The sequence below is a fragment of the Odocoileus virginianus genome, chromosome 3 (assembly GCF_023699985.2).
Source record: "Odocoileus virginianus isolate 20LAN1187 ecotype Illinois chromosome 3, Ovbor_1.2, whole genome shotgun sequence".
NCBI lineage: Eukaryota > Metazoa > Chordata > Mammalia > Artiodactyla > Cervidae > Odocoileus > Odocoileus virginianus.
In genome coordinates this window covers 45,759,086-45,783,758 of record NC_069676.1, presented here as the reverse complement: position 1 = coordinate 45,783,758, position 24,673 = coordinate 45,759,086, and the positions used below count along the sequence as shown (strand labels likewise).

At 43.8% G+C, this 24,673-nt stretch overlaps 1 protein-coding gene across 5 annotated transcripts in view; it reads left to right on the top strand.

Annotated features, from left to right (window-relative positions):
* The window catches only part of KLHL3 (kelch like family member 3), a 277,231-nt gene that overhangs the window by 239,638 nt on the left and 12,920 nt on the right, over positions 1-24,673 (top strand). For all 5 annotated transcript variants that reach the window (XM_020893036.2, XM_020893024.2, XM_070465404.1 and 2 more), the window contains 5 exons: positions 5,801-5,950; positions 16,161-16,278; positions 16,702-16,899; positions 18,635-18,736; positions 22,103-22,231. In XM_020893036.2, coding sequence (XP_020748695.1) covers positions 5,801-5,950; positions 16,161-16,278; positions 16,702-16,899; positions 18,635-18,736; positions 22,103-22,231 — 697 coding nt within the window. The remainder of the gene's footprint in view (positions 1-5,800; positions 5,951-16,160; positions 16,279-16,701; positions 16,900-18,634; positions 18,737-22,102; positions 22,232-24,673) is intronic.

Sequence of the window (24,673 nt, the reverse complement as noted above, 5' to 3'; positions counted from 1 at the left end):
TAAGTGGTTTTTATCTTTCAGTTTGTTAATATGGTGTATCACATTGATTGATTTGGGTATATTGAAGAATCCTTGCATTCCTGGAATAAACCCAACTTGATCATGTGTACGAGCTTTTTGATGTGTTGCTGAATTCTGTTGGCTAAAATTTTGTTGAGGATTTTTGCATCTATGTTCATCAGTGATAGTTTCTGTGTGTGTGGGTTGTCTTTGTCTGGTTTTGGTGTCAGGGTGATGGTGGCCTCATAGAAGGAGTTTGGAAGTGTTCCTTCCTCTGCATATTTTGGGAAGAGTTTCAGAAGGATAGGTATTAGCTTTTCTCTAAATGTTTGATAGAATTTACCTGTGAAGCCATTTGGTCTTGGGCTTTTTTTTTTTTTTTTTTTGATTTTTGATCAAAGTTTCAATTTCAGTACTTGTAATTGGGTTGTTCATAATTTTTATTTCTTCCTGGTTCAGTCTTGGAAGATTGAACTTTTCTAAGAATCTACCCATTTCTTCCAGATTATCCATTTTATTGCCATATAGTAGTTCATAATAATCTCTTATAATCCTTTGTATTTCTGCATTGTCTGTTGTAACGTCTCCTTTTTCATTTCTAATTTTGTTGATTCTTCTCTCTTTTTTTTCTTGGTGATTCTGGCTAAAGGTTTGTCAGTTTTGTTTATCTTCTCAAAGAACCAGCTTTTAGTTTTATTAATCTTTACTATTGTATCTTTCATTTCTTATTTATTTCTGCTCAGATCTTTATGATTTCTTTCCTTCTACTGATTTTGGTTTTTTTTTGTTGTTGTTCCTGTTTTTCCAGTTGTTTTAGGTGTTAAGTTAGGTTGTCTATTTGATGTTTTTCTTGTTTCTTTAGGTAGGCTTGTATTGCTATAAACTTCCCTCTTAGAACTGCTTTTGCTGCATCCCATAGGTTTTGAGTTGTTGTGTTTTCATTGTCATTTGTTTCTAGAAGTTTCTTGATTTCCCTTTTGATTTCTTCAGTAACCTGTTGGTTATTTAGAAATGTGTTGCTTAATCTCCATATATTTGTGTTTCTTACAGTTTTTTTTTTCTTGTAATTGGTATCTAGTCTCATAGCATTGTGGTCAGAGAAGATGCCTGATACAATTTCAATTTTCTTAAATTTACTGAGGTTTGATTTGTGACCCAAGATGTGGTCTATCCTGGAGAATGTTTCATGTGCACTTGAGATGAAGGTGTATTCTGCATTTGGATGGAATGTCCTGAAGATATCAATGAGATCCATCTCCTCTAATGTTTCATTTAAGATTTGTGTTTCCTTATTAGCTTTCTGTTTTGATGATCTGTCCTTTGGTGTGAGTGGGGTGTTCAAAGTCTCCTACTATTATTGTGTTACTGTCAGTTTCTCCTTTTATGTCTGTTAGTGATTGTCTTATGTATTGAGGTGCTTCTATGTTGGGTGCATAGATATTTACAGTTCTTATGTCTTCCTATTGGATTGATCCCTTGATCATTATGTAGTGTCCTTCCTTATCTCTTGTAATCTTCTTTATTTTAAGGTCTATTTTGTCTGATATGAGGATTACTACTCCAGCTTTCTTTTGCTTCCCATTTGCATGGAATATATTTTTCTATCCTCTCACTTTCAGCCTATATGTGTATTTAGATCTGAAGTGGGTTTCTTGTAGACAGCATATATATGGGTCTTGTTTTTGTATCCATTCAGCCAGTCTCTGTCTTTTGGTTAGAGCATTTAATCCATTTACATTTAAAGCAATTATTGATATATACATTCCTATTGCCATTTTCTTAATTGTTTGGGGTTGATTTTGTAGATCTTTTTCCTTTTCTTGTATTTCTTGACTATATAAGTCCCTTAAACATTTGTTGTAAAGCTGGTTTGGTGGTACTAACTTCTCTTAATTTTTGCTTGTCTGAAAAGCTTTTTAGTTCTCCATCAATTTTGAATGAGATCCTTGCCAGGTATAGTAACCTTGGTTGTAGATTTTTCCCTTTCACTACTTTAAATATATCCTGCCATTCCCTTCGGGCCTGCAGAGTTCCTGCTGAAAGCGTATAGGGTTTCTGTTAAGCGTATGGGGTTTCCCTTATGTTACTTGTTGCTTTTCCCTTGCTGCTTTTAATATTCTTTCTTTGTGTTTAGTCTTTGTTAGCTTGATTAGTATGTGTCTTGGCATGTTTCTCCTTGGGTTTATCCTGTATGGGTCTCTTTGTGCCTCTTGGACTTGATTGACAATTTCCTTTTCCATGTTGGGGAAATTTTCAACTATAATCTCTTCAAAAATTTTCTCATACCCTTTATTTTTCTCTTCTTCTGGGACCCCTATAATTCAAATGTTTGTGCATTTGATATTATCCCAGAGGTCTCTGAGACTATCTTCAGTTCTTTTCATTCTTTTTACTTTATTCTGCTCTTCAGAAGTTATTTCCACCATTTTATCTTCAGCTCACTGATTCGTCCTTCTGCTTCAGATATTCTGCTATTGACTCCTTCTAGAGTATTTTTAATTTCAGTAATTATGTTGTCTGTCTCTGAATATTTATTCTTTAATTCTTCTAGGTCTTTGTTAACTGATTCTTGCATTTTTTCCATTTGTTTTCAAGGTTTTTGATCATCTTTACTGTCATTATTCTGAATTCCTTTTCAGGTAGTTCGCCTATTTCCTCTTCATTTATTTGGACTTCTGTGTTTCTAGTTTGTTCCTTCTTTTGTGTAGTATTTCTCTGCCTTTTCATTTTTTTTTTTTTTTTTTTGTAACTTATTGTGTTTGAGGTCTCCTTTTCCCAGGCTTAAAGGTTGAATTCTTTGTTACTTTTGGTTTCTTCCCTCCTAAGGTTGGTCCAGTGGTTTGTGTAAGCTTCATATAGGGTGAGATCTGTCCTGAGTTTTTGTTTTTTTTGTTTATTTTTCCTCTGTTGGGCAAGGCTGAGTGAGGTAGTAATCCTGTCTGCTGATGATTGGGCTTATATTTTTGTTTTGCTTGTTGTTTAGATGAGGCATCCTGCACAGGGTGCTACTGGTGGTTGGGTGATGCTGGGACTTGTATTCAGTTGGTTTCCTTTGTGTGAGTTCTCACTATTTGATACTCCCTAGGTTTAGTTCAGAGAAGGCAATGGCAACCCACTCCAGTACTCTTACCTGGAAAATCCCATGGACGGAGGAGCCTGGTAGGCTGCAGTCCATGGTGTCGTAAAGAGTCAGACAGGACTGAGCGACTTCACTTTCACTTTTCACTTTCATGCATTGGAGAAGGAAATGGCAGCCCACTCCAGTGTTCTTGCCTGGAGAATCCCAGGGACGGCGGAGCCTGGTGAGCTGCCGTCTATGGGGTCGCACAGAGTTGGACACGACTGAGGCAGCTTAGCAGCAGCAGCCGCAGCAGCAGCAGCATCAGAGTTAGTTCTCTGGTAGTCTAGGGTCTTGGAGTCAGTGCTCCCACTCCAAAGGCTTAGGGCTTGATCTCTTTACAGACTGTTCTCAATGAATTTCCCGATTTGCTGAGCTTCAAAGCTGGTTTTCCTAATAGGCAAAGTCCAAGGTCACAAGCAATAAGTGGTAGAGGCGAGGTGCAAATCCAAGTCTGCCTCCCCCCCAGAGCCTGTGCTCTATACAACCCAGTGGCATATGATGATATCCACAAGAGAGATAGCATGAAGGAATTGATTTATTTTGGCAGTAGTCAAAATATCTTTAAAATACACATAATATAACACATTTTCAGTCCACCAGATGCTTATTTAATTTTGAAAGATCAATTTTTATGAAGCTGCTCTGAGAAGTAGTTTTGTGTTTGTTAACACCTGGTTATATTCTTGAAAAAGTAGAAGCCAACTTCTGGCCACAACAGGTAGAAACTGAGAAGAAAAAGGCTCTCTTCTCTAATATTTGGTCATGAAAATCCTGATTCATTTTTGCAAAAATTGTACTGGATCATCACTCACCTATCTTCACCAAGAGTTCAGTCTAGAAGTCATATGAAGAGGAAGACTGACCAAATCAGGAAGTTACCTACAGGATGGTAACTGGAATGGTGGAGCTTCTAAACTTCACATAAGGGACGACTGAAGTAGCTGGGGAATATTCAGCCTTCCAGGATCTCGGCAGCTGAGAAATAAAAGGCAGAGGGAGGGAGCGCGGGCAGGAACAGCACCTAGGCATGTGCCCATGGGGGTGGCTGCCTGAGGTTCCCAGGAGCAGAGGGCAAAAAGTCCTGTGATTGGACAAAACATCTTTATTAATCAAAATAGGAACCATTACCATCAACACATTTTTGCTAATGAGAAATAAGTTTGTTTATTCCTGTAGCATAAAAATCCATGCTTCAGGATTCAAAGAACTCTTGGAAAGCGTTTTCTGTATCTTGCTGGTTGTGGAAGTGTTTTCCCTGAAAAAAGTTGTCGCATTGCTTGAAGAAGTGGTAGTCAGTTGGTGAATATGGCAGATGAGGCAAAACTTCATAGCCCAATATGGAAGTGTTGGTTGTGTGATGTGTGGTCATGATTGAGTGTTGTCAATGGAGAAGAATTGGACCCTTTCTGTTGACCAGTGCTGGCTGCAGGCATTGCATTTTTGGATGCATCTCATTGATTTGCTGAACATACTTCTCAGCTGTATTGGTTTCACCAGGATTCAGAAAACTGTAGTGCATCAGACCAGCAGCAGACCACCAAACAGTGACCATGACCTGTTTTTGGTGCAAGTTTGGCTTTGGGAAGTGCTTTGGAGTTTCTTTGTGGTCTAACCACTGAGTTGGTTGTTGCCAGTTGTTATATAAAAGCCACTTTTCATCACACATCACAATCCAATTGAGAAATTCATTGGAAGTTCACTGTTATTGTGTAGAATAAGAGAAGATGACACTTCAAAGCAATGATTTTTTTTTTTTTTTTTTGGTCAGCTCATGAGGCACCCACTTACTGAATTTTGTCACCTTTCCAATTTGCCAAACAACCATAGAATGGCTGGCACTGAGATCTCTGGCAACTTCTCATGTAGATGTAAGAGGATCAGCTTTGATGGTGGTTCCGAGTTGGTCATTGTCAACTTCTGATGGCTGGCCACTGCGCTCCTCATCTTCAAGACTCTTGTCTCCTTTGTAAAACTTCTTGAACCATCACTGCACTGTACATTCATTAGCAGTTCCTAGGCCAAATGCATTGTTGATGTGAGTTGTCTCCACTGCTTTACGGCCCATTTTGAACTCAGATCACTCAAATTTGGTTTTTGTCTAGCATCATTTCTATAGTCTAAAATAAATATAAATAGCAAGTAATTAGTCATTAGCAAACAAAATATAAAGCAAGAGATGCACATTAAAATGATGTATAACATAACCACATTTATCTAAGAATGTATTCCAATATCAAACAGCAAATTTCAGCAGTGCAAAACCGCAATTACTTTTGCACCAACCTAATACATTCCAGTCAGGGGGCATGTGGAAGGAAGCCTTAGGGACAATAAATTGTCTTTATATAATTTAAGTTTACAAGAAAATACAATGTGTGAGGTTGTGGGGTACTTTAATATGCCTGCCTTGCATCTTACAGATGAGGAAACTGAGGATCAGAGGAGGTAAGTGGTAGAGCTGGGATTTGATGCCGGAGCTTCATCTCTTACTCCATTGCTCTCTTGAGATGCAGGAGGTGGGCACCAAGCTGTAACTCTGGACCTTGGTCTTGGGGTTTGAGACAATGCAATGAGGGAATGGATGAGTGTGGGAGCACAGGAATGACTCAGCCCAGGGAGATGGCTTAGGAAATGGGGCTCAACTCTGCCCCAGGATCACCTGTGGGTTATTACCTTTAGACAGTTGAAGAAGAAGCTTTGATAAAGAATAACAACACCTGTAAGGACTTCCTCATCGAGGCCATGAAATACCATCTGCTCCCTCTGGATCAGAGGCTCTTGATTAAAAACCCAAGGACCAAGCCCAGGACTCCAGTCAGCCTGCCCAAGGTAAGTCCTAGCCCACTACCAAGAGTTGAGACTGTGACCTGGGAAAGTGGCCTTGCACACCGGCCTCCAAGTCTCTCCTCACCTCTGGCTGCCCCACATCTCAGCTGTATTTACCACCTAGGAGATGGAGTCTGCTGGCTCCTCTCGAATCTGCTGGTACCTCTCTCTTCCAGGGTCTTCCTTTCCTAAGAGTGTCAAGGTAACTTTCAGTGTTGCCAGGGAGGTTTGAGAAGGACTCAGGGCTCCTTTCTTCTTCTCTCTCTTGTTTCACACCAGTGTTTGGGCTCTGTTTCATTTGGAAGCAGAGGAGTGACTGTGCAAGTTTTGACTTCACTGTGGCCCCGGCAGTCCTCTCTCTAGGCCATCCTTGGAGTCAGAACAGCCCTAGTCTGGTTTCTCCCCTCACCACAGAGCCAACAGGGACAATTAGGGCTGCCAGAGGAGAGAAGGGCCCTTAAGGAGCCCGGCAGGTAATAAGGCAGGGGAAAGGAACGGGGGAAATGAAAGCCTGGGAGGGAGCCAGGGGGAGGGAAGGGTGAGCATAGGAGGGGACACCATGATGGAGAGCCTGTGCTGGGTGCTGCCTGCTCTGGTTCCCTGTGATCCCCTTCTCTCCCCAGTCCTCAGGTCCCTCACCTCCAGAATGAATGCTGCAGTATACAGTCTGTAAAGTTCTTTCTGGCTTGGCGTTTGCATCATCTTTCCGGGATCCTACTTATGAAGTCTATGGGGGAGGTCCCAGCCAACCCAGGAGGAAGGGTGGAGGAGAGGGGTGAGTTATGTTGGCTCACCCACTACAAGCAGGTGAACCCAGGGGTTATGTCAACCCTCGTCTTGCCCTCTTCTTCCCCTTTGCGGTTTGCCTTACTCCTCACCTGCTGCTCCCAGGAAGGGTTTCACGACGCTCGAGAAGCATGTTGTCCAAGACCCAATGTTTGAATTTAACAAGGTTTGCCATTCCTTCTCTCCATTCTGCTGTGTGACCCCAGATCATGGAGAACATAGTGGTTGCAATGTGAATGTCCCAGATAATAATAGAAGCAGCTGACTTTATTGAGTACTTACTGTGCACCGGGCAGTGAACTGAAGGTATCACATAGAAGGTAGAAGTAACTATCCTAGTTCAGCAAGGAGGAAGCTGAAGGGCAGAGATGTTAAGGCACTTGCCCAAAGTCTACACAGCTAATGTGGTAGAACCAGATTTTGAATTGAGTTTTTCTCCCTCTCCAAACCTATTCTTGAACCCATACCATTTTGCACCTGCTCCACCTTTGTAAACCTGAGAGTTTTACCTACCTGTTTGCCTCCTGTTGCCAGTGCTGGCTAGAAGGGCAACTCCAGGGCATGGACTGCTGTCTGATGGACCATTTGCCTTACTGCATGTTGATGTGTTTTGTTTCGTTGGAACATTGCATTGAAATGTCTTCATGTTTTTCAAAGTGAAAATAACTTTATTATAGAAATATGTGCTCATTGCAGGTTATTAAAAGGATACTGCAATTTGGAAATAAAGTAAAAACCACCTGAAATCCCTCCACCCAGGGACAATCACTTTGGTGAATTTTCTTCTGGACATATCTCTGTGGACTTATTCACAAATAACTCAAAACACACACTTTTAGATAAATGGACTCTTGCTACACAGATTGAAATCTTTTTTGTCTACTAAACCAAGTGTCACAGACTACTTTCCAGATGACATGTTTAGATTTCTGGGCACATAGCCTTCTACAGGCGACTGGAACCATGATTCCCTTTAAATCTGTTGAAGGGATTTTTTTTTTTTTTTTTAAAAGGCATGGCTACTCCTTGCCTCATTGTTCCCCCAACTTTAATCCTTGAATGAGGTAAGATTGTATTGTCCACCCTGCTTCTCAAACTCTTACTCCTGTCACCACTGTGTGGGCACTTAAATTAACAAGATCCCTACTGCAGGGTTGAGGAATGGGGTATGCTAAGGGGAGCTGTCACTGTGAAGATTACAGACTGTGCTCATTAAATTGTGACAGTAATAGGTCAGTGTAGTCATATCCCTGCTCTACAGAGTTTACTCAGAGAGGTCATGTTACACAGCTAGAAAGTGTAGAGCTGGGGTTTTAACAAGGTCTGTTCCATTCCAAATTCTTGTGCCAAACTGCCTCTAGGAACAGGTTTTCAGGTTTTGGTGGCAGATGAAAAAATATTTTCTTTCTCCTCCTTTTATTTTTTTTCTTTTTCCTTCTCTCCCCTCTTCCATTTACCCTTTCTTCTCTCCTTCCCTTCATTTTTCCTCTCTTTTTTTCTTTTTCTTTCTCAGCAAAATATTCTTTCATTAGAGCACTATAATATCTGATTCATCTTATGAAGAGAATGCATTTCTAATACATTTATTTCTTTAAGTCAAGACTTTATATTTTTAGTGCACTTTTAGATTCATAGCCAAATTGAGGGGAAGGTAGAGATTCCCTGTATACCTTCTGCCCCTACAATGTGTAGCTTCCCTCTTTATCAACATCCCAGATTATTTTCTTTTGGGTTTATTGAGGTATAATAATTTATTCACAGTAAAATTTGCTTTTTGGAGGGGATTCAGTTTGATGAATTTTGACAACTATACACAGTCATATAACCATCATCTTCATAAAAATATGGAATATTTTAATCACTCTAAAAAATTCTCTTGTGTTGCTTTGTAGTCAAGCCCCTTCTCCCATCCCCACCTCCTGATAGCTACTGATATGATTTCTGTCCTTACAGTCTTCTCTTTTCTAGAATGTCATATAACTGTAATTATGCCATATGCAGCTTTTTGATCTTGCCTTATATCTCTTAGCATCATGCTTTTGGGATTCATCCATGTTGTTTGATGTATCAGGAGTTCATTCCTTTTTATTTCTAAGGAATAGTCCATTGTATGAACGTATTATACTTTGTTAATCCATTTATCAGTTGATGAACGTTTGGTGTCCAGTCTTTTGGCTTTTACAGATAAAGCTGCTTTGAACAGTCACTTATAGATCTTTGTGTGGACATATATTTTAATTTCTCTTGGGTAAATACATTCTCCTGGGAGTAGGATTGTTGGGCTGAGTGGCAACTATATGTTTAACTTTTTAAGAAATTGTTAAACTATTTGTTTAGATGATGGTGCCATTGTGCTTTCCCAGCAGCAATGTATGTGAGTCTTTGTTACTCCATTGTCTCACCATACTTGTATTATCTATTTTTTTTAAATAAAAATTGGCCATTCTAGTAGGTATGTGGTCACATCTCACTGTGGCTTTAATGTACATTTCTCTGGTTAATGATGTCAAACATCTTTTCATATGCTTATTTGTCATTTGTATGTCTTCTTTGGTGAAATCTGTGTTCAAATCTTTCCACATTTAAAAAATTATTTTCTAATTATTGACTTCTAAGAGTTCTTTATGGGTCTGGTCAACTCAAAGTCTTTGCTTTTGACCATGACATGGTACTAACCCCACACGGATGTTGGTAGCAGGTCTAATTGCTGAGCATGTGCCAGGCACTGGGCTGAGTGATTTACATTTATTACCTCATAGGATTGTCAAACCTGTCATCATCCTCCTTTTATGCCTGAGGAAACTGAATCTCAGGTTATGTCACCTTCTCGCTATGTATTATTATCACTTTCTGCATTATAGATTACCCTAACCTTGGTGGCTTAACACAGCAAGCGTTTCTTATCTCACAGTTTCTGTGGGCAGGGATCCTGGAGGGGCTTAGCAGCATCGTCCTGGTGCAGGACCTCTTGTTAGGCTGTAGTGAAGCTGCTGGTTCCCACTGCAGTCCCCTCCAGGCTCATTTAGGGAGGATCCGATTCTAAGCTCACTCTCGTGGTTGCTAATAGGCATCAGTTCTCCGCCTCATGGCCTTCTCCATAAGCTACTTGGGTGTCCTCAACACATGGCAGCTAACTTCCCTCAGAGTGAGTAATTTCTACAATAAAAGAATGGGAAAGCTCGCCTGTGATGGGAGCTGTAGTCTTTTAATAACCTTCTCTCAAAGTGATATTCCATCACCTCTGCTATATTGTATTTTCTGGGAGCAAGTCAGCAAGTCGAGCCCACACTCAAGGGAGGGGTGGTGATGAGGTTCCATGTCTTGAGTGGAGGAGTACCAAAGAATTTGTGATATGTCTATAAGCATAGCTAGTAAATAGCTGAGCTGAGATTTAACAGAGTGAGTGATTCTAGTCCATGCCTCCACACTTTATAAAAGCATTTTAGCTGAATACTGGGTAGAAAGAAACCCAGTTCTTACCCTCTGAGGACTTTTAAGAAGTCCTTCTGAGAAAGTGAGGTAGAAATGTAGAAGTGGCGAAATGAGGAAGAAGAGAAGTTAGGAGACAATGGGGCTCCCTGGAAGAGTGGCCACAGGAATTCCAGGGGCCAGCAGGTTTGGGCTTTCATGAGTTCAGTCCAAGTTGGCTTTCTGACAAAGCTGACTTTGAGAAACTGAGTGGTGGAGAGAGATTTGTACTGTTCTCAGCAATTCCCAGCAGTGAGCTGTTTGCCAGCCAAATCCCCTCCTTGGAAGAAGCAAGACTCTGCCTTGATATAGCTGCAGAGGCTAATAACGGATTTTTTTTTTCTTGTGCCTTATACACACTGATCATACTGACACATTCAAGCTGGAACAGCTAATAGCCTCGTCTGAGCTCCCACACATTCACCGCCCAGCACTTTCCCCATGGCTGGGTTGCCATGGACACCTAGGGGCTGTCTCCCAGACACTCACAACACTCCTACGTTACCGTGTGCTGCAGATGGTAGCAGAGAAATGAGATTTCAGGAAGATGGAAATAAACCCTTTAGAGATGTACTGAATCTGGCACTTTTCACTGTCATCTCAGTTCAGTTGACATCTCTATTAAACTTTCAGATGACACCAAAAGCTCATTTGGGCTGATAGTGGGTGGCTTCCTCCTAGGTTGGGCTGTCCTGCTTTCAGAAGATAGTGTTGGAACCAAGGCTTGTTGGCAGGGTGGGTCGGATGACTTCTCTCGTGGGCCAGGCCGGTGAGTGGACACTGCTCTTCCCTCATCTTGATCCTTTCAATAGACCCAGGCTGCACCCTGGAAAACACTCTGGGGTCCTGAAAAAGCGCCATCATTATCCCTGTAGTTACTGGTGCTCACTCTCCCATTCACAGATCATAAGTATCCTTTTCTACCGGTTGTTGAGAATCTGTTTTTTAGCAACTGTTTTAAATGGTAGTAATGATGCTGGCATTGATCTAATAATAGAAGCTAACATTTAGTGTGTGCTCTTTACCAAGCGCTGCACTTGATAAATGATATAATGACTTATATCATTTAAGCTTCCTGACACCCATTGGGGAAGTATCCTGTCATTCTGGTATTTTAGGTAGTGGAAGTGAGCTTGGCCAGGGTAAGTGGCTGCCCATGTTCACACAGTTAGTTAGTGATGGGGCAGGTGTTTGAGCACAGATGTGTCTGACCCCAAAGTCTATTTCCCACTCATGCACTCCTCCCCCGGATATTGCTCTTGCATTGCTGCTTCTCCACCCCTCATTTCTGCATCCTGGCTGTCACTCCTTGCCTGGAGCACCTGTTGCTCAGGAACCTGCTGGGACAAGTCTTCTGCCTCAACCTCGACATGCTCCTTCGGATGAATTTCTGGTGTTAGCCCTGCGGCCCCACGCACCAGGGTAAGAGAGACTCGCTTCCTGCCCTGGCCCGAGGGACCGACTGGCTGGGCCTGCCTTCTGCCCGGCTCACCGGTCGTGGAAGAGAGTTTGGACACACACTCTACTCTTGCCTGATGAACACAGTGTGCAGAGCCCGGTCCATTCCACTCACCCGAGTGCAGAGTCTATGAGTGAGGGCCTGGGTCCTGCTGGGAGGTTCTGTGCTGTTCACTCACTGCCCTTTTCCTGGCCAGTCTCTGCTCCCTAATGCCTCTCTGTGTAGAGCAGTTGTTAGATTCTAAGGAGGGGCCAACAGGCTTGGCTCCCAGGTCACACTGGTAGAGTCAGACTCATCCAAGTGAAAGAAATAGTATGACGTGTTTTTGTTTTTATAAGTCATCTTGTTATGCTGGGAGAGCAATTTCCTTCCTAAGAAATCAGATAGTCTTTACATGGTCTTTCTCACATCCCTGAAGCAAACGGCCACTTGGCTTTCTAAAATGAGGGTGTTTTCCTTGGGAGTCACAAGTAGCTGTGCCCTGTCGAGTCTGGCTCACCAATGTTGTGTCACCCAGAACTCCCCCCTCACCAGGAGATCTGCAGCCTTCCACACAGTGATGACTGAAACTTGGAGTCAGGACCCTGGGTGCCCTGTCAGATTCCCAAGTACACTGGTGATCTTGAATGTGATTAAGTTTGGTCTAGCATGATTGTTAGCCTGGAACCAGTTTTTAGTGATTTTGTGATTCCCATATGACCACTGGTAGTTCTTAACTCAGAGTTAGTTACCTTGTAGGATAAATGTTTAAAATAGTGATCATTAAACAAGCTGATTTGATTCACTAATTTGTATTAAAGTCATTACACATCTTTAGGAAACTGAGACTTAGGATGTTGGGGAAAGAAAGAAATATGCCATAAAAAATTTTTCTGGAAAAAAATTTCCAGAAAAAAATTTTCTGAAAATGTCAAATGTGGGCTTGCAAGAAAGAACAGATCAAGTCTCTTCTTGCCCTGACAAACTGTGGTTTCTTTAAGTAGCTGGAAGTTTACAGTTTCAGAGGTGTAGTACATGTAGACTCTGGGGAATACTCATTTTTATCTAATTGGTTGCTAAGTTCAAGTATCTATGGAAACAAGTATCCATTAGTATGTCAAGATAGGAGATTTGTTCTTTTTTACACTGCACAATTACATGGCGATGAGCATAGTGCTCCATGTATGGTGGCTTTTTGCCAGACCTGCCGTAGAAATTGGCTTTCTTATGCTTACAAGAGAAGCAGAAAGCACACCTATTCCTCCCTCTGCCTTGAGCTGCCTCCACATTTTCAGAAACCAGTGATTTGAGAAACCTTATAATTGCTCTTCCCAGATTGTTGTACAGCCTCTCACCAGTGGTTTTATGAGCTCAAAGGCAAGTTTATTTTGAAAACCTTCTTCTGTATCATTTTTGTCTGTGTACATCAAATTTTGGCATTTCTTTAATATTGTTTCTATGTTACTATGGAAATTCTCAGGCGAGTGCTGGATTTTCTCCAATATGAATGTACTGATACCTCCCTACTTTGGTGGAAAGTAGTTTCTGGAATATGGTTAAGTCACCCGAAACTTTGCCTTTTTTTGTTTATGGCAGAAGCCTTGATAGCTTTTGCAAAGAATTGATAGCTTCTGCCTTCTTGTGGTTGAATCAAAAGATGGGAAAAGCTCCCTCTTTCTCTTTTTGTTTGTTTTCCTCAAATTCTGTTCCTAGAATTGTAATCTGGTGTCCAACATGTCTTAATCCAAGAAAGAGATATTCTGGCTAATTTTTTTTTTAAACTGTGTGTTTTTTCATTTAACTCTTTGCATGTGGTCTTTACTATTCATTTATTCTAAATAAATATCTGAGTTATTACTTTTACCTGGTACCCTAAGACCCAAGGATTATTTTAGTAATTGAGGCAGATATTTTTTTGTTGTGCTGGCAGGGCTCACTGTCTAGCAGGGGAGACAAAATTACCAGACAGAGCATAAAATTGGGCACTTTTAGTGGGAAAACCCTGGGCGTATGTGATCTTGGGGAAGGACCTGTGATTCAGCTTTGGAGGTCAAGAGGTTCTCTTGGAGGAAGTGATGTGTAAATTGAGACTTGAAAGATAAGCAGATGTGAGAGGAGGAGGATCAGGTTGGGGAAGAGTATTTTAAGGAGAGGAAACAACTTGTGTGAGGATTTTGGGTACTTGAGGTCATTGCAGAAAGAAAGCTAAAAACTAGTTTTATTCCTACTTAGCCCCAAAATCAGATATCAAAGAAAATCCTTGAAATGGTTTGACTTCATTTTAATTTTACCAACTCAAAACCAGAAAGACAGTACAAATTCTAGGTATGTTTATGAACTCAGGTCATTCAGCCCTGGAGGAAGAAGTTGGGCATTGTCTGAAGTTTGCCAGGAGGCTGTGTTCATTAACGTCCCCTCTTGAAGTGTTCATGGATCTTAGCCAAGAATTACAGATAGGAAATAATGTAGAATTCTGCATCTCTCTGAAAAGGACTGCTCCTGACACAGAGCAGCAGACCTTCTGAGCAAAGGAAAGTCAAATGCAGAACATTTATTTCTGGAGGCAACAGCATCCCTAAGCCTGGACTGTGTGTCCTGAACTCCTTTGGGATAGTCCAGAAGTCAGAACTGAATTCTGAGTTTTTGAACACTGTTAACTCACTTGGTCACAGAGGAGCTGCAGACTAACTCTGATGACCACTGACCACCCACATGAGCAGTAGTCGAGCCTGATTCTGGAATCCTGGGTCATAAATAATTGATCTTGAGCAATGGTGGTCAGCCCTATATCTGTCTCCCACTGTGGTAGATAATGTTCAGCCGAGGGGTGTGCTCCTGTGTGCCGACACAGATTTTGATGATCACTCTTCCCCCAAAATCACTTTGAGGAGGAGTAAAGAACACTATGATAAGTATAATGGCAAACATGGTTAATGGCACATCATCAGGAAATCCCTATATTTGTGGGAGTAAAACAGTGGTTATCAAAGTATGACTCTTGGAATTGCAGCATCAACATCAACTTGTTAGAAATGTGTATTCTCAGGCCCACTTCAGACCTACTAAACCAGAAACTCTGCGGGTGAGGCCCAGCAGTTTGTGGCTTAACAAGCCCTCAAGGGGATTCTGATGCACACTGAAGTTTGAGATCCACTGGGGTAAATAAGACAAGCCTCAGGTAATGAGAGGATCCTGTGACTTATATTGATTGTCTGCCTGTGACTTCATCTCTTTCTCTCCACTTAAGAAAGCATATTGGAATGAGTGAGTGAGAGTAATGTCATTGTGGGACAGCCATTAATTTGTATAAGCTTATTGAAATATGTAAAATTTTGTTAACTCTGGTGCTTTAATTTTTATTTATTAATAACTCATGACAGTTGTCATAGCGATGGGGATACCACAATGGAGTGATGACATTCCCTTGCTACAGCCAAAACAGTGACTTTCTTTTTTGTTTGTTTGTTTTTAAATACACTAAGAAATATGCCTAAATTGCTTTCCAGGAGACACATACATGTGTGTATAACCATAACAAGTATTTCATGAGATAACATCCTTATGGTATTTTCTGTGCTGTTCTATTAAAAGTATGATGATAGAAACTTTTAAAACTTGATTTCATGACCCACCAAAGAAATGTGACCTGCAGTTTGAAAACCATTGTGTAGTGAGCTGTCCTGGCATAGACCCTGTCTTTAGAGCGGAGCAGTGAGTAGTGGGGAGGGGCTGTCTTCACTTCTGTGTCAGATGCAGTTGGCTTTCAGTCTCTCTTTCTGCTGCTCTTAGCTGTGTGACCTTGGGCAGTTTCCCTATATTCCCTGAGCTTTACTTTCCTGACCTATCAATGTGGATGGTAATACCTACCTCACTGAGTTGTGGTGACGGAGGAATGACAACATACTTCACATGATGACTGGCAGTGGTAGCTACTACCTTACTTGTAGAAATAGTACTAGTAGCATTCTTTTTCAGAACATCATCAGTTACATACATTTCTGTGGTAACCGCCACAAAACAGTGTTTTACAAATTTCCCATACTCCAAAGAATAAGTACCCCCTACAGTCTATGCATTCAAAAATATTTTTGAATTAATTTTATCTTAAAAATGCATCCAAATTCTATACTCTATTCCAAAATACATTCAGATGTTGAGAAATATATATGAATATTTTGTTTCAATATAAAATTTAGTCTCCTTGCCCCCAGTCCTTAAGGACACAGACTGTAGAAGATGCCCCAAGTGGCTGCACATGCCCCAAGTACAACTGTGAGTAGGGGCACTTGGGAAGCATAGACTTAATGACTGTGTTTCTGTGGAAAGATGGTTCATTAGATTTTTCTTGAATATTCATACCTGTTGGTGAGCAGGGGCAGCATCTTCATGTATGTAGCTCTGTAAATTGGCATTTCAGATCATCCACGGACTCTGAGCAGTGAGCATGTGTGTAGTAGGGATTGGTCACCCGTGAGTCTGGATGTTGGGGCAGCCAGCTAATGTCCACTTGTCTCTCTGGAGGTCATGATCGTGGTTGGTGGCCAGGCACCCAAGGCCATCCGCAGCGTGGAGTGCTATGACTTCGAGGAGGATCGCTGGGACCAGATTGCTGAGCTTCCCTCCAGGAGATGCAGAGCAGGTGAGTCGCATGGTCTCCCAGTGTGCCAGCTGCCCCCCAGCCCCCACTCCCACACTGCAGGTCTCTGCAGGGTGCTGAAATTCTGCTCCCTGTTTCTGAAAACATTGTGCATTCCACACTCCCTTCCTTTCCCTTCCCCACCTGCACACTTTCTAGCTGTACCTTCTGGGGTCAGTTCTTATGTGCTTAGGGACTTCAGGCTATTGTAAATATTTGCTTGACACAAACAAAATTAGCAATGCAAATCAGAGAGGAAATCCAATGAGTCCTATAGTGACTTCCAAATATCACAAGTTGGAGATCACCTTCTCTGTTAAACTATCAGTATTTATATGCCTGCCTCATTCCCACACTGTCACTTATCAAAACGTGAGTCATCAGCCGTTTGAGATGACCTTGATGCCTTGGTTTCCTGTGCCTCAGGTGTGGTGTTCATGGCTGGCCATGTGTATGCTGTGGGCGGGTTCAATGGCTCACTGCGTGTGCGGACAGTGGACGTGTATGATGGGGTGAAGGACCAGTGGACGTCCATCGCCAGCATGCAGGAGCGCCGGAGCACGCTGGGTGCAGCTGTACTCAATGACCTGCTCTATGCCGTGGGGGGCTTTGATGGCAGTACTGGTAGGTCCCGGACTCAGTCACCATCCAGCCTGAGACATGCACTCCATGTTACTCTGGTTTGAAGCTTCCCAGGTGGCACAGCAGTAAAGAATCCTCCTGCCAATGCAAGAGACATAAGAGATGCAGGTTTGGTCCCTGAGTTGGGAAAAATCCCCTGGTGTAGGAAATGGCAACCTACTCCAGTATTCTTGCCTGCAGAATTCCATGGACAGAGAAGCCTGGCAGGCTACAGTCCAAGGGATCACAAAGAGTCAAACATAACTGAATAACTGAACCCACCACCCTGGTTTGCTCAGCCAGCTCTTGGACCAACCTTTGGTCTCTCTGTAGCTATTGTTCCAAGAACATACCCATCCTTCCTCCTCTCCCAGCTTGTGTGTCAGAGTTACCCCTTCCTACACACACAATACTGTCCATGTGCTGTCATTTCTAGGTTCCAGGAAGTACCCCACTCTCAGAAGAGGCCCTTTTTTCCTTTCTAGTGTCTGGGAACTCACTTATTCCACAGATAAAACATAGAGCAAGCTCAACTGGAGGGGTGTCTCAGGATTGTGATCTGAACCCTCTGCTGAGCAGATGGGAGAGCTGAGGTTCAGTTGTGGGAAGAGACTTGGCTTGAGTCACACAGCCTTTGTCCATTGCCCTTTCTGCTGGCCCACTAAAGCTGCGCAAGGCTGTGACACTGCAGAAGCGTCTCCTTGCTCCTGGTGTTCATCTCACTCCAAAGTCAGAATCAGAAACTATTAATACTGGTGGACATGGACTTGGAGAAATTATCTTATCTCTTCTTATATCTCCAGGTGGATTTCTCTGTAAACACTTAACTCTTTTGGTCCCCAGTGACGTGAAAAACAATATGCTTTATCCCTCTGAAATTTCATTTCTTTCTTCACTAGTTGGTAACATTTTTCAACCTTCTCTTTGCCTCCTTCATGTAATTCCAAGTTATACAGCCCCTCCAGAGGCTGCTTCTAGTGAGGGGGGACTGGGAATAAAGAGAACAAAGGATAGTGGGGCATTGTTTCTTTTAGGCATTGCTTTTGACTGCTAGTAGAAAACCTGACTAAACCATAGCTTAAACAAATGAGAGCTTTTGTTTTACTCGTGAAACAAATTCAGAGATTGGCAGTTGCTGGCTTGGTTTATTTGTTCAAGGATCTTGCAGAGTCTCTTAGACTTGTCCTCATGGTCACAAGGTGGCTATTATAGCTCTTGCCAATACATTTGTATTCCAGGTAGCAAGAAGTAGTGGGGTCGGAGGAAGGGGGCAGGGCTGAGAAGGGGGGGCTCTTATCAGAAAAGCAAAGGCTATTTCAGAAATCCTGCTTAGATTGCATTAACTTGGTCACCCCCAGCTCTAAGGAAGTCTGGGAAGACAGGTTTTCATCTTTCTAGCCTCTAAAGTTGAGGAAGACAAGGGGAAAGAGGGTTGAAATAGGTGTTCAGTGAGGCGATCTCAGGTACGTAGTCCATTCGTGGTTGTATGATTTACTTTATACCCTCAGCCCTCTCACAGCCCACTCTCTAGGTCAGGTCTTAGTGGTCCCCTCTGGCAGACACACTGCAAGTGTGTTTGTGGAGGTGCCGCGGGATGCATGGTGAGGCAGAGGTAGTGCTGAGTCATGCTCGCCCGGGTTTTCGGCCCCCAGGTCTGCACTCTTCCCCCATCCTCACTCTCAGGGTGAGGCCTGGCGCCATAGAAACATAGAAACCTCACAAGTCGCTTGTCTCCCAGGCCTGGCGTCGGTAGAAGCCTACAGTTACAAGACCAACGAGTGGTTCTTCGTGGCCCCGATGAACACGCGCCGTAGCAGTGTGGGCGTGGGCGTCGTGGAGGGTAAGGCTTCTGTTCCTGCCCTGGCCCCCGGGCCTTCTCCCGGTGTCCTGGCTCTGTTCCTCCCCTTACTGAGGAGTTGGGTACTAGTATTCTGATTAGCGGATGAGAGGAGTTAAGACTCAGAGAGGTGTAGCTACTGGCCCATGGCTAGAAAGTAGGTGAACTAGACTGGGGGTACTGGGAGGAGCCTAGAGGGAAAATGCTGGGCTCTCGTTTTGGCCGCTTGTCTATATTACAGGTTGGGGAGTCCAGGGTCAAGATGTAACCTGGGAGTTTAGTGTGTGTGTGTGTGTGGGGGGGGGGGGTGAGAGTCAGTTATTCAATCGATTTTGTCCTCATATTTTATGTTGAGCATTGTCAGCAGAGCTTTGAGTGATGTAGGTCCCTTTCCCCAGTTCTGATTAGTCACTGAAGGGTAGGTTGGTGCTGGATCCTGCTTGGTCAGGAAGGATATGTGTGGTGAGGTAGGAGGAGTGGTGAGGTCTGGGGCCTGGTTAGACAGTGCACTGGAGCTCTAAGTGCCTTCATATCCAGTTTCTCATTTTGTTCCTAAAATTCTCTTGAAGGGGAAGGGCAGGACTTAGATTTTCTCCATTCTCCAGAAGGGGAAACTGAGTCCCAGAGGAGTAATCAGTGTGCCTGTCCCACACTGGTAGACAGCGCAGCCACTCCTTGAACCCAGATCTCCAAATTCTAACTCAGACCATTAGCAAATGTTATTAATAATTGAGAGGAGTTTTAGAAATATGTATGATTTCAACATATTAAAGCATAGAGTATTATTTAGACTAAACTGTTACACTTCGCAGGGCAACACTGATTCATTAGCCTGTCTTGAAGTGGGAATTTAGCTGAAAATCTATGCATTCACACAGGTACACAGGCATTTCCTCTCTCTCACGTGTACACACAGTTCATACACGTGCTTCGGGGAGAGTGTCGGGCAGGGAGTTAGACATTAATAGAAATGTAATTTTCTCTTGCTGCATTTCTTGGTCTGTGCCAGTGTAGTTTAAATTTTAATTTAAAAGTATATTGTTCTAATACACCAAACAAGTCACCTTAGTGAGTGCAAGGATTTTGTCCTCCTACCAAGATAAATTGTTTCTTGCAATCTCATCCTTCTGGTGAAACAGAAATTGATTTGTCTGCCAAGCGTAAGTGCTTTGTCTAACCACCTTCCCATTTCCCCCCTTGCTCCTTAGTCAGGAATATCAAACAATAGAGTAGGGGTTAAAAATAGCATATCCCTGAAAGGAGAAACCTTGAGTGGATATTTTTTCAGCTGACACAGGGTTGAGATGGTTGATGGGAGTTAGAGGAGATGCCTTCATGGTGCTCATCAGAAATACTCCTCTTGACCCCCTTGACAGAGGCTTCTGTAAGCATGCTCTGCATGGCAGAGTGCTGTGTGGTAGCACACCCTGTTGACATGGAGGACAGACTGGGGGATTATTTATCTTGTCCATCCTGAATTTGAAGCTCTTTCGGCTGCAGATCACCCTGGGGCCGCAGAGTCCAACGGGCAGCTTTGGTGGGCGTGTTCAGGGAGTATCTTCAGTGGATGCTACTTTCCCCGAGGCCCTGCAGATACAGCCCCCCACATGGTCTGCACAGAACCCGCCTCCCTGTCCTCATCTCCTTACCACAGCGTCACAGCCTGATCGACAGCTGGGGACAGGAGCAGGAAAACCAGGATCAATAGCTACCAGCTGCCCTGAAGAATCTCTATGCAGGAAAAGGGACAGTGAGGCTGAAAGATGAGGCAGAAGCTCCCAATAGAGCCGAGATGGTGTGTTTTAGAGACTGGGGTTGCCCTCAGGAGCGTCTCATTTCCTCCACACCCCTGGCCTGTCTCCTCCCTGCTGATGGATAGCTGTCCAGGCAGGTGCTTACCTCCGAGCCAGCACATACCCTAAGAGTAGCCTGGGTCCTGGGGGAGCCTGTCTGAGTCAGGGTTCTGCTGTCTGGCTAGAGAGCAAAAGGGCCAGTTGAGAGGGCTCTGAGGCAGAAAACAAAACCAGGCTCAATGATAGAAGAAGAAATAATTTTACATTTGGTGCGGAAAAGTCTTGATGGTAGAACATGGTTCTCAGCCTGAGAATCTCTTTCTGACTTAAAATAACTATAGATTTTTCACATACTGGTTGTATTCTTGGTGTCTCTCCATTAAGAAAGTGTATATTGACCAAAAAGAATCTTTTGATTAGGTAACCTTTTAAGTAGATTTGCATCTGGTGGTATTTATTTAGCCTGTAGCTAGTATACATCCTTACTATATACTTATTATAGTGTAGATCCTTATTATAACTCCAAGGTCCCCCATAGAACTGAGATCTCAGATGAAGTAGGACCCCCACACCCAACACACACACACACACACACACACACACACACACACACACAGAGAATCCCACTGCATTCTAAGACTACATGTTAAATCCAAATGTTTGAATCTCTCTGAGAGAGCTCAAATACCAGTTTCCTGCCCCCTTGCCCAACCTCACCACCATCCCTAGGCCAAAATGATGCTCTTTGATAATAGCTTATGGTACTTTATTTTAAAAATAGGTGATGGTCAGCAGAAAGTAACACAACATTGTAAAGCAATTATTCTTCAATTTTTTTTTTTAAAGTTTAACTTGAATGTAATCCAGTAGATCAATATTTTTCTTCAGGATTACACTTTTTGTTTTTGGTTAAATAAACCTTTGCCTATTCCAAGATAAAGAAAAAAAATAGATGATGGTACTTCAGGGTTCTTGTGTATGGCTCAGAAATTGTAAGGGGATCTACAGATCAATTCCAGCCACTCCAGCCCAGAGTGCACACAGAGCACTCCATTCACATGCTTTGCCTGCCTGGGTTGTGGATAGAGTACAAAGCATGGTGAAGACAACCTTTGGGTTCCTATTGGAGAATATCTTTCTATATTTGTTCTGTCTGCTGTTGTGAGCCTTTAACCAGAAAGTCTGCCAGCCTGGCTGCAGCGGGGGCCCTTAAACTTTCCATCTCCCCGGCGCCTTGTTCTGGAGAAGATCTGATGTAGTTCACCAGTGAGAATACATTGAGCCCTGGTGATGCCAGGCCATAGTTTCGCATTGGGTGTTTGGGGTGCTTTTTTAGATAAAGCTTCAGTACTGCTTTGAGGAGGAGCCCAGGGCTTAAGAGGAAGTAGGAGGCAGAGTCATGAAGGATGCTTGCTCTGGCTGGGGAGTAAGTCGGTTGGTCTTCCTGGGGAAGGAGACCCGAACCCTGATGAAGGTGAGGGTGTGCCAGCGGGTTACAGGCGGAGTTTCAGCTACTCTCCAGTTCCATGCCAGGGTCCGAAGCACCCCCCACCCCTGGCCACTTTGTCTGTTGCAGGGAAGCTGTATGCCGTCGGGGGCTATGATGGGGCCTCTCGCCAGTGCCTGAGCACCGTGGAGCAGTACAACCCAGCGACCAATGAGTGGACATACGTGGCGGACATGAGCACTCGCCGCAGCGGCGCAGGTATGGGGTAGGGGTGGGGAGTCGGGGTCCAGGGGGCAGGCCGTGTTTGTTCTCACCTGTGGGTCTGGAGGCCAAGAGCTTAACGTTCTACCTTATTTTCCCTCCCTCCTGTCTGCTTTCAGTATTTCTAATCCCACTCGCACCTTTGCAGCAAGTTAACCTTTCTCAGGGGGATCCCTTTGTAGAGAACCAGTGGGATCATATTCCCTTCATCGTCATCTCTTCCATTTGTTTGGAGATGTCCACATTTCTTGAAAGTGAAACTTGCTGTTGCCAGGTGCTGTCCTAATAAGCACTATCTATTCCTCATTTATATTAAATCCTCATCACAGCCCTGCAGGAGTTCACAATATAGCTCACACAACGTAACTCCACTCAGCAGATTTAGAAAGTGAGTCAGCAGGGGTTAGTTAGCCCAAGGTCCTGTCATTCGTCATTTTAATTAGTCACTGGCAGAGTCAGGATTCCTACTCAGGTCTGTCTCCCTTCAGAGTTATCTTTTTCTGACCTCAGATTATCTGAGTCTCATTCTTATGAAGTCTCAGTCTTCCCTGGAAAAGCTAAAGCTTGCTTGTCTTTGTCTTAGGGGGTCAAAAGTCAGGTTTGTATTTGGAGATAAACTGGTGTCTCTTCCCCAACTTTCTTCACGTCAGCCCCCTTCCTGATGTGGGAGGAGACTAAATCCCCATGTGTGGCCCACTTTGGCCTCCTGGGGGAAGACCAGGAGCTTTGGGATTTTCCAGGAAGTGGAGCAGCAGCCCCGTCTTCCCGGCTTTGTCTGCCCCGTCACCTGGGGGCCCAGAGGCAAGGGTCTGGGAGGGCAGACGGAGACGCTGGGGGCTGGGCACCGGCTCTCTGCGGCAGTGGTGACTGGTGACCACCCCGGCTGGCGGGTAGGCCATGTGACTTCTGGGAAGGGAAGCCACAACTGAGAGCTTTTCCCCACAACGTTATTACTTTATCTTTTTTGTATTTTTGAAGTTTGAATTGTGATCTCATTTTATACCACCAAATACATGACCACTTCCTCAGCATTCCTTGAAAATTAGGCTGTTTTATTTATTTATTTTTTTTAGGCTGTTTTAATATTTTTCAAGAATCACTGTATACTCACTCATTAGTTAGAAAAAGAAAAAGCTGTATGATTCCATTTAAGAAGCATTTGTGTTTGGAAGGCTATTTTTAGGGAGCTTGTCTCTGCCCATCCTGACAGGTTGGCCCTTCCTAAACATGCACGCAGCATATGCGTGGAGGGCAGGAGGTCTGGACCTTGGTTCTGGGTCCACTCGAGCGTGCTATGTGGTCTTGGCCTCCACTTCCTAAGATGTGAAATGAGTGAGTTGCAGTAGGTGTTCCCGAGGGTTCAGTTCAATTCACAAGTCTCCTGATTCTCCTTCCTTCACAGGGCTCTTTTAGCAATTTCAGTTGATAGTATTGCTGGTCTTCTTTGCCCTTACTGGAAATCCTATGTGTGACTGAGGTGTGAGAGCAAGAGGTCACAGCCAGGAGCAGGGCAGCTCCTAAGCAGCAGAGCAGCTCACTGAGGTGTGTGTTCCTGGGGGCACCTGGAGCAGAAAGTGTGCAGGGTCAGCCCTGAGCAAAGCTGAGCACAAAGCCACCTCAGAAAGTTCAGTCTCCTCCTGTGGAGAGAGCTGCCTTTGGAGGCCTCACTGCTCTGTGTCAGGCTGCCCAGGGGTCACTGCTGAGTGGATGTCCCTCAGGCTGCTTGTGCCTCTCACCTGGGCCAGAGGCCCTGGATGGTGACGAGGGAGGCACAGTGACCTCAATTCAGGGGACTGTCTCTTTCCCCCAGGTGGATTCCTTCCTCAGTGCCCTGGCCTCAGGTTCCTGGGGCAGCATTTCTTTAGTGCTTCACCTCCCTAAGATTCAGGGAAGCCTCCCCTCTGGAGTTGGGCACCCGTGTACTTGCCCTAGTAGGTGTTCTTTAGTGACTAGAGACCCAGAGACCCTGGCATGGGGGCTCACACTGTGTTCACCTCTGTGTGAACTTCAGAGGAGAAGGCCGCAGAAGGGCGCAGTGTCCCTGATTGCCTCCTCAGCAGGGGTGGGCAGTGCCAGCAGATGGCTGTGCGGAAAAGAGGCCATCTCTAGGTTCCAGCGTGTGCTCGTTCCTCTGCACATGGAGCAGGGGAAGGTGAGGCAGCTTGGGAACACACTGAATTGTATTTATTAACACGAGTCCATCAGATAGCCACTGCACGAGTCCATCAGATAGCCACTGTTGATGCAACACCACCATCTGCTGTTAGTTTAGGGCAACTGCGAGGAACCATTTGCACACTCGCATAATTACTGGTGGAATTTTATATGTCTTGTCATTCAAGCAGTATTTGTTGAGAACCTACTACGTGCTGTTAGGCACAGGGCAACCTACATGATAAGGCAAGCATGGTTCTCGTCCACGTGAACTTTATATTCTGG